The sequence below is a fragment of the Tupaia chinensis genome, unplaced genomic scaffold, assembly GCF_000334495.1.
Source record: "Tupaia chinensis unplaced genomic scaffold, TupChi_1.0 Scaffold000416_1, whole genome shotgun sequence".
In the NCBI taxonomy this organism is placed as follows: domain Eukaryota; kingdom Metazoa; phylum Chordata; class Mammalia; order Scandentia; family Tupaiidae; genus Tupaia; species Tupaia belangeri.
Window position 1 is genome coordinate 850697 of NW_006159921.1, and position 10668 is coordinate 861364.

The 10668-nt window shown below is 40.4% G+C and overlaps 1 protein-coding gene across 1 annotated transcript in view; it reads right to left on the bottom strand.

Moving 5' to 3' along the window:
- Positions 1–106, bottom strand: part of SMG8 (SMG8 nonsense mediated mRNA decay factor) — a gene marked incomplete in the record, with an annotated part of 10999 nt that extends 10893 nt beyond the window's left edge. The window contains 1 exon segment of the mRNA XM_014590192.1: positions 1–106. Within this exon segment, the coding sequence (XP_014445678.1) occupies positions 1–106 (106 nt within the window).
- Positions 107–10668: the final 10562 nt, after the last annotated feature.

Genomic DNA, 10668 nt, shown 5'->3' on the forward strand with positions numbered 1-10668 from the left:
CAGCCGCGCTCCCTCCGCCTTCCGTAGGGGACCCTCCGGGACTTTCAGAACCCGTCCAGGCTGAGGCGCCCATTAACAGCTCTCGCAACCCCCCCCCCCCCGCCATAGTGCAGCGCCTCTTCTGTAGTTCTTCCGGTCCGCTCAGTAAACCCAACCGGCTTTGGTACAATTTTGAAATACCTCCTCCTCTTCTTCAGGACTTGCTCCCATCTTACTTTAGTTCCGTTTCCCGCGCCTCCTCTCCTGGTATTATGCCAGGGTTTTCCCAGTCCTACAGCTGCTTTAAGAGTTTCCTCAACTTGAGACTGTAAGTATTAAGATATTAAAAAGACAGTTGGAAGCAATATGCCTCTCAAAGAATACAAAAATCCTGCGAAGAGTGTCAAGTGGTTCTTCTAACGGTAGAAAAGGAGTTGCACTTAAAGTTCTAGAACCTTGCCACTCAAGGTGCAGACTGCAGCTGAGAGCTGAGAGATCTTGTTATAAATGCACAATTTCAGGCCCCAAGGAAAACCTGGTGAGTCAATATGCATTTCAGTGAAATCCTAATGACTTATACACATATTACAGTATGAGAAACTGTGATCTAGAAACGTGTTGCAAAGCAAGGCAACCAATTTCCTTCTCCTGCCCTCTTCATAAAGAATATGTAATTTGCTTATGTAGTTGGAAAAGAAAGCCAGTGATTTTGGAAGGTTTGTGTAATACAAGTTAAAATTTTTTTAAATAATTTTTTTATTTCATTTATTATTATTCTTCATTCCAACTAGAGAGATCCAGAGAGAGAAAGCAAGCCACCAGGTCCGGGACTTGAACCACGGTCGGCCATGTGGGCGTCCAGGGCCTTAACCACCACACCATCTGTCAACCCTAGTTAAAAAATTTTTTTTAGGTAACAGCAGATGGTGTAATGGCTATGTCACTGGACTCCCATGTAGTCGACCATGGTTTGAATCCTGGACCCAATGGCTTAAACTTACGCTGGGCACATGTGCGTGCCTGTCCAAGATCCTGAGAGGAGAATGGAGGAGAAGGGATTGCGGCATGGCCATCCCCCCAAGGGGTGATTTCTTGCTGTCTCTTTGTCTCTTTCTGGCGAGTGCACATGCCCTATAGCAAAAACCTCTCCATTTTTTAAAATAGTTTTGCTATAGGATGTATGAGCTTGCCAGAGAGAAGGAGAGAGAGAAAAAAACAGAAAGAGAAAAGGAAAAAAAAATCACACTCCAGAAGGGATGGCAACACTGAAATCGTCCTTCATTATCCTCTAGGGATTTTGGCTTCATGGGCCTGGTGTGTTTCTCAAGCCACCAGGTTCAGGACCCAAACCTTGCAGTCAGCCAGGTGAGATCCAGACACTTTAACCACCATACCACTGGCTGCCCCAGTAGAGTAAGAATTTTGTTGTTGTTGTTATTTCCTTTATTTTATTTAGCCACCTGCTGGCACGGAGTAAGAGGTTTTTTGTTTGTTTGTTTCTGAGAGTTTTTTTTTTTACAATTTTTTTTTTTTTGGTGGGGAGAGATTTTTGCTATAGGGCATGTGTGCTCCCCAGAGAGACAGAAAGCGAGAAATCACCCCCTAGAGGGAGTTGGCCATGCCACAATCCCTTCTCCTCCATTCTCCTCTTGGGATCTTGGGCATGCACACACATGCACCCAGCATAAGTTTAAGCCACTGGGTCCAAGATCCCAACCGTGGTTCATTACATGGGAGCCCAGTGACGTAGCCATTTTGCCATCTGCTGGCCCCTGGAATAAGAGTTTTTTGTTTGTTTGTTTTATATTTATTATCTTAACTATTTTCAAATGTATAGTTCAGTGGCATTATGTACATGGACATTGTGTAAGTTGTCACCATTATTCATCTCCAGAATGTGAATGTTTTTATCATTTTTAAATGAAACCCTGTATACTAGCTCCCCATTCTTCATTCTTTCTTCCCCTGGCAGCCACCGTTCTAATTTCTGTCTTTAGGTGCCTTGTATAAGTGGCATCATCTGGCTTATTTCACTTAGTGTGATGGCTTCAGAATTCTTCCATAGTGTAACAAATGTCAGATTTCCTTCCTTTGTAAGGATGAATAATATTCTGTTTTATGAATATAACGCATCTTGTTTATTCATTCACCCATTCAGGTACACAGGTTTTTGTTTTTGTTTTTCTGCTTGTTGCTGTGATGAATAATGCTGCTATGAGCACTGGTGTACAGATAATGGTTTAAGGTTTTAAGCCACTGGGTCCGGGACGCGAACCGCGGTTGACTACGTGGGAGTCCAGCAACATAACCATTACGCTAACTGCTGGTTCCTCTACTCCATAATTCTTGACAGTTTACAAACAACTTTCAAAATTTCAAAATACTGAATTTTAAAGATAATGTTCAAAACATGTCTTATAATTTTGTATAATTTTATGACTCTATAACAACTGAAGCAAATATATATATATATATATATTTGAAATTAAATTGCTTCTGTTTGTTTGGGGTTTTTTTTGGAGAGGTTTTCGCTATAGGGCGCGTGCGCTCGCCAGACAGAGACATAGAGACAGATAGCGAGAAATCACCCCCCAGAGGGGATGGTCATGCCGCAATCCCTTCTCCTCCATTCTCCTCTTGGGATCTTGGGCACACATGCACACGCGCCCGGCGTGAGTTTTAAGCCACCGGGTCCGGGACATGAACCACAGTCGACTACATGGGAGTCTAGCGACATAGCCATCACACTAACTGCTGGTTCCCAGAATAAGAGTTTTAAAAGCATGATTTTTCAGGATCAGCAGATGGCATAATGGTTACATAGGTAGATTCCCATGTAGTGGACTGAGGTTTGAGTCCCAGACCTGGAGGCTTAAAACTCATGCTGGGTGTGTGTGCATGCATGCCCAAGATCCAAGAGGAGAAGGGATTGCAGTGTGGCCATCCTCCAACTGGGTGTGGTTTCTGTCTCTCTCTGTCTCGCCGGAGAGTGCATGAGCCCTATAGCAAGAATCTTTCTAAAAAAAAAAAAAGGAAAATTTTTCAAGCTAGGAAGAATTTTTTAAAAAATAATCGTTTATTTAATTTTATTTATTTATTCATTTTAATTTTATCAGACATAAACAGAGAGAGAGAGACAAAGTGAGAAAGCAAGCCACCGGGTCCAGGATTTGAACCATGGTCAGCCATGTGGGAGTATCCAGCACCATAACCACCATGCCACCTGCTGGTCCCTGCTAGGAAAAATTTATACCAAAATGTTAACTGTGGTATGATTTGTTTAAATTTTTCTTTATTTCTGTTTTTGTTTAAAGAATTATTTTATTTAACTTTATTTATTTATTTAAATTTGACCAGAGAAAGTGAGAGTGAGAGAGAGAGAGAAAGCAAACTGCCAGGTCTAAAACTCAAACTGCAATCAGGCATGTGGGAGTCCAGTGCCCTTAACCATCATGTCACCTGCTGGCCCTTCTTTATCTGTTTCTTTTTTTTTAATTTTTTTAAGGTTTTTACCATAAGGCATATATGTTCCTGGGAGAGAGAGAACAAGAGACAGTGGGAGGGAAAAATGAGAAATCACCCCCCAGGGGGAATGGCCCACCCCAGTCCTTTCTCCTCTACCTCCTAGCCAAAAAATAATAATAATTTAAGATAAAAAAGAATTGGGGGGACCAGCAGGTGGCGTGGTGGTAAGGCGCTGGACACTCCCACATGGCTAACCAGGATTCAAATCCCGGACCTGGTGACTTGCTTTCTCACTTTCCCTCTTTCTCTCTCTAAATAATGAGAATGAATAAAATTAAATTAAATAATTCTTTTTTTTTTTTTGAGGGCGAAGAGGTTTTTGCTATAGGATGCATGTGCTCTCCAGAAAGACAGAGAAAGACAGAGAGATAGAAAGAGAGAAATAACCCCCATGGGGGAATGGCCATGCAGCAATCCCTTCTCCTCCATTCTCCTCTCAGGATCTTGGGCATGCACGCACACGCGCCCAGCGTGGGTTTAAGGCACCGGGTCCAGGACTTGAACCATGGTTGACTACATGGGAGTTCAACAACATAGCCATTACTCTAACTGTTGGCCCCTTAAATAAATAATTCTTAAAAAAAAAAAAAAAGAATTGGAGGGGCCCAGCAGGTAGCATGATTGTTAGGGCAGCTGGATTCTCACTTGGCTGACTGTGGTTTGAGTCCCGGACCCAGTGGTTTGAAACTCATGTGGAGTGCATGTGTATGTGTGCCCAAAAATCCCAAGAGGAGAGTAGAGAAGGGATTGGTTATCCCCTTTGGAGGATGATTTCTCTCTTTGTGTCTCTCCATCTCTCTGGCAAATGCACGCACTCTATAGCAAAAATTTTCTCCAAAAAATTTTTTTTAATTATTTATATTACTTTTTTTTTGTCTTCTTTTTGACCATAGGATGTGCACGCTCACTGGAGAGAGACAGAAAGAGGAAAAGTGAGAAATCACCCCCAGGGTGATGACCATTCTGCAATCCCTTATTTCTCTTGGAATTTTGGGAACACACACACAAGTGCCTGGTGTGATTTTAAGCCACTGGGCCCAGGACTTGAACCATGGTCGACTGTGTGGGAGTACAGCACCTCAACCACCACACCACCTGCTGGCCCCCTTAATTATTGTTAAATTTACCCAAGAGCATGTGTGCTGGCTAGTAACAGAGAGAGAGGGAGAAGGAGAAGGAGAAAGCACTTCCCAATGGGATATGGTAAACCATAATCCCTACTACTCCATTTCTCTATCCTGTCAAGATTTTGGGTATGTTCACATACTCATCTGGAGTGTTTTTCAAGCCCCTGGGATGAGATTTAAACCTTGGTTAGCCAAGTGGGAGTCCAGGGTCTTAACTACTATGCTACTTGCTGGTCCCTCTTGATAAAGTTTTAGTGCAGAGCCATGCACAAAGTAATCTGTTCGATTTTTTTTAATCGTCATTATTTGACATTTAAGGTAAGCTAACTCTTTAGTCACAACAATCTAATTCCATTTCCATGCTAAAATCAAGTTTTAAATTTTATTTATTATTATTTTAATTTGTTATATGTGAGCTCACTGGAGAGAGAGAGAGAAAGAGAGTGAGAAAGCAAGTTGCCAGGTCCAGAACTCTAACCATGGTTAGCCACGTGGGATTCCAGTGCCTTACCTACCATGCCACCTGCTAGTCCCCCCAAAAACAAGAGTATAAAAACAAAAAAAAACAACAAAACAAAAACCCAACCATACCAATTTCCAATCCACTAAATTAAATATCAAATAAAAGCTTTCTAAAGTTCTTCAAGGAAGGATTTATAAATATATGCAGGTAACATAGTGGTTATGTCAGTGGCTCCCATGTAGTCGACCGTGGTTTGAGTCCTGGACCTGGTGGCTTAAAACTCACGCAGGTTGTGTATACATGTGTACACAAAATCTCAAGAGGATACTGAAGGAGAAGGGATTGTGGAGTGGCCATTCCCCTGGTGTGATTTCTCACTTTCTGTCTCTCTGGCGAGTGCACGCAGCCTACAACAAAAACCTCTCTTAAAAAAAAGAAAGATAGAAAAACACACTAGGCTCATGTGCATGTGTGCCCAAAGCCCCCAGAGGAGAGTGGATGAGAAGGGATTGCTCTGTCTCTCTCCGGTCAAATTAAAAGATAAGTAAATAGAGGTAGACAGGTGACATGGTGGTTAAGGGTGCTGGATTCCCACATAGCTGACCGTGGTCGAGTTCCAGACCTGGTACCTTACATTCTTATAAATAAGTAAATAAAGTTAAATAATTATTTAAAAACAAATAAAAGTTAAATAAAATAATTCTTAAAAAATACTTGTGGGAATAATGGAAAAATATTTGGCACCTCATCTGTAATAACTAATGAAAATATTTTCATCAACTACTTTTTCCTAAAGTAATTAAGGACAAAAAATAGGAATTTTTTATACCAGTAGGTGTAGATATGTGCATGATTCAGAGAGAAAGAGAAAGCCCCTGTGACGGGGTCTAGTTCTGCTGCAGGTCCATTTCCTCCAGTTCTCCTTCCCATCTGGATCCTGGGCATTCGTACGTGACTGACGCGTAAGCCACCAAGGGCTGGGACTGGAACTGTGGTCGGTCACATGGGATCTGGCTTCCTCTGTGCATTACCTAACTGCTGTGCTATTGGCCAGCTCTAAAAATAAATATCGATTGAAAAAGCCAGAAATGATCATATACCATATGATTCTATAGAGTTCAAAGGTAAGCAAAATGAAGCACAGATGTAGGGATGCATACTTAAGAGGATAGAACCAAGGAAATGTTTATTGCAACAACCAATCACTTGTTATTTAATATGGAAAGGAGTTATGTTAGGGGAGAGAGACAGGAGGGTTTCTGAAGATACTTAAAATATTTACTTCTTAGTAGTTACATGAATTTTGTTTTATAATTTGTTAATATATATATAAATGTTTTGTACACTTTTCTATGTCTTACATCTTAAGCAAAAAAAGGATAAAAAAGACAAAGATTTTAAAAATCTTTATTTAAAAACATAACCAGAAACACCTAGGTTGTTTCATTTTCTGGTTGCCATTCGGTCTCAAAGTAAACACTGGAAGCACATGGGAAGCAGTCACTTACACAATTTATGATAAGCATTTACAGATTCTCAGATGGTTACAATATAAAATCTGTCTTAAAAAATTAGTAAAAGATGCAAGATAGAACACATTTTAATACTGGCATAATGGCGGTAGGAGCTTTACAAATGTTTATCTATGTGATTTCTATAGCGTTTTTATTACGAAACTATCTCATAAGAATAATCAAATAATTTGGGACAGCAGATGGTGTAATGATTACACTACTGAACTCCCACATAGTTGACCACAGTTCGAGTCTCAGACTCAGCAACTTAAAACGCACATTGGGTGTGTGTGCATGCCTGCTCCAAGTCCGGAGAGAATGGAGGATAAGGGATTGTGGTGTAGGTATATCCCTAGGGGGTGATTTCTCACTTTCTCTCTGTTTTTTTCTTCCTCTCTATGGCAAATGCACACACCCTATGGGGGAATAAAAAAGGAAAAATGTTGATACAGTATGTTGTGGTTTATTAACATTATAAACATATAAGTGCCTCATAAAATATTATTTTATTATAAATACTCAGTTGCTTTATTCTAAGCGATCATTCCTTTTATTCCTACATAATATACATGTAGCTAGCAGGTTTTAAGAAAAAGAACTTTTACTAGGAGCAGGTACACCTTTTAACTTCACTGTGTGTTTAATTTTCATCCATAAACATGTTGTAAACATAAATTTGGGTTTCATAGACAGAGTTGCCTCTTAGGTGCTAAACAACGTCCACAGGTCTGCTTTCTAGTCTAGTAACTTTCCAATAATCTATGTTTGGCATCTCAAAGCAATATTTTTCTGTAGAAATAAAAACATTCCTGGGAAATTGCTAAGTTATCTTTTTAAGCTAAGCTAATCTGAGTATACATCAAGGATATCATCTATGTAGCTGCTTTCTGAAAGACTAGGAAGTTCAGAGACAACATGAAACCCTTTGTTTTCTCCCCGTGAGGAACTGCTATCCTTATTCTCGGAACTGCAGAGGAGGATATCAGCATCCAGTCTAATCCGTTATTCACACTCACTGTAGTGAGAGCTGCCCTTCTGCCTGGGTGCTTAGAATACGATGGGGCTTCAATAGTGTCCATTGCTAGGCAGACATATCTGGGAAAATGGGGTCTCCCAGAAACACTTGGCAACTTTGTGGGACTGACTAGTAAGGTTGCTAAATAAAGTAGAGGATCCGCAGTTAAATGAGAAGTTCAGCTAGTGGTTGCAATGGGAAATGTGTTGCTCTGCAAGGTAGACCTATTTGGGAAGGTTCCTGATTCAGAGACTTCCCTGAATACGCCGGGCAGAGGTGTGCCCATGATCACAACTGGCGGAAACTGGGGGTGGATCATGGTTGGGTTGTTGTCTCTCTCAGTCATGCAAGACATAAATAAGTAAGCAAAAAATGTGAATTTCAGATAATGAACAGTTTTTTTTAATGTAAATATGTCTCATGCAATATTTGGGACATACTTATACTAAAAAAAACCCCCATGATCTTTAATGGGACATGTTTATACTTAGAAGTTATTTGTTATTTTTCTGAAATTCAAATTTAATTGTCTTATATTTTCTTTCAAGTTTCAAAATGATTTTCTTTCATGGGAGTAAGAGATAGAGAGAGAGGGAAAGACAAGTATTCCCAACAGAGTATCACACTCTGATCCTCCCCAACCCTTCCAGCTAGCTAGGATCACTGGTACATATATCCAGTGACGGGGGAACGGAACCCACAGTCTCCCATATGGATCCAGCTTTGCTTGAGCAGCACAGTATGACTACACCAGAGAGCTAGCCAGTCTTGTATTCCTATTCATTAAATCTGACTACCCAATACTGGCAGGAAAGAGCAAAACCTAGTGAAAAATGCTATTGAATACACAAGCTGGTGATGACAGGAAATCAGGTCTTACAGTGATTTTGCTGTGGACATCAGTGAATCCTTGGCAGGGTATTGTGGAAAATGCAAAGTTCATGTTGAAGTCTATGAAATTTCTAGCTGCATGAATTTGGACAGTAGATATGAAAGTAAAGAATGGGGTCAGCCCCATGTCATGGTGGTTAAAAGAGCCAGATCCTGGGGCCAGCACGTGGTGTGGTGATTAAGGCAGCTAGATTCCCACATGGCTGACTGAGGTTTGAGTCCCAGAACTGACAACTTGCTTTCTTACTTTCCTTCTCTCTCTCTCTCTGTCTCTCTCTGGTCAACTTCAAAATGATAAAAAATAAATAAAATAATGACAATGAATAAAATTAAATAAAAAATAATTCTTAAAAAAAAAAAAGTCAGATCCCACATGGTCAAACTAACATGGTTCAAATCCTGGCCCCAGTGACTTGAAAAACATGGTGGCACATATAGGTGTCTGCCCGAAATTCTGACAAGATTCTGACAAGATGGAGAAAGGAAGGAGAAGGGATTGTGGCATGGCCATGCCCCATTAAGGGGTACTTTCTCCCTCTCCCTCTCTTTTTGTCCCTCTCTGGAGAGCACACATCCTGTGGAAAAAAAACAAAACAAAAACAAAAACCACCACCAACAAAACAAAACAATAAAAATAAAGAATATCTCAGATTTCAATAAGTAGGTATAAATAATTACAGTAAAATAAGTATATAAGTGGGGCCAGCAGATAACATGGTAGTTAAGGGGGCTGGACTCCCACATGGCCGACCGCGGTTCAAGTCCCAGACCTGGCGGCTTGCTTTCTCTCCCTCTCTCTCTCTCTTTCTCTGTCCCTCTCTGGTCAAATTAAAACATAAATAAATAAAGTTAAATAAAATAATAATTTTTTTTAATTAAGAAAAAAAAAGGTATAAGTAACTACCAGCCTGAGGTGCTAGAAGTGATATTCTCATTTTATAGTAATTTTGAGCCTTGTGCCTCATATCCTTTTGGAAATAGTTGCATTTGGATGCAGCTGTCCTTATCTTAATTGTTTATAAAATAATTCTAGAAATAAAATAGAAGTAAAATCTAGAAGGGTTTTTTGTAAAGAATTACTTAATTGTATTTATTTGTTCATTTATTTTAATTTGACCAGAGAGAGTCAGACAGAGAGATAAAGAGAGAGAGAGAAAGTGAGAAAGCAAGCCACCAAGTCCAGGACTCGAACTGTGGTCGGCCATATGGGAGTATCCAGCGCCTTAACCACCACACCACCTGCTAGTCCCATAGAAGGCTTTTTTATTGATCAAATTTGTAGCAATGAATATATGAGCCTGTGTATATGTTTTTCTTTTCAATTATCTAAGAATACCCAGGAAAAAAGGGAATTAGCTATTTTCCTGATGTCATAACTGGACCTACTCAGTACAAATAAGAGTTATCTAGTTAAATTTGAACAATCTCTCAAACCTAAGTTGGTTAATTCTAGGATAAATATCACTTAGAGATTGCATTTTCCCGGGACCAGCAGTTAGTGTAATGGCTATGTTGCTGGACTCCCATGTAGTCGACCACGGTTTGCATCCTGGACCCGGTGACTTAAAACCCACGCCGGGCACGTGTGCATGAGTGCCCAAGATCCCGAGAGGAGAATGGAGGAGAAGGGATTGCGGCGTGGCCATCCCCCCGGGGGGTGATTTCTCACTTTCTATCTCTCTGTCTCTCTCTGTCTGTCTGGTGAGCACATGTGCCCTATAGCAAAAAAAAAAAAAAAAAAAAAAAAAAGAGAGATTGCATTTTCCCATGGTATTTTCTCTCTCTCTCTCTCTCTTTTGCCATAGAAAGACAGAGAGGGAAAGTTAGAAATCTCTCCCCAGGGCAAATAGCCATGTCTCAATACCTTCTTTTCCATTTTCCTCTGGATTTTGGGCATGCACACAAATGTGCCTGGCATTAGTTTTAAGCTATTGGGTCCAGGCCTCGATACATGGTTGGCCATGTGGGAGTCCAGCGCCTTAACCACTATGCCAGCTGGTGCCCCCCACATTTTCTTCTCTTACCATGCAAACTAGAAAATATCCAAATATTATACTCACTTTATAGTGCTAGAGTCCATGTGGGCTCTATTCATAATCTATCTTTTTTTTAAAAAAAAATATTTTTGCCATAGGGCTTGTGTCCTCACTAGAG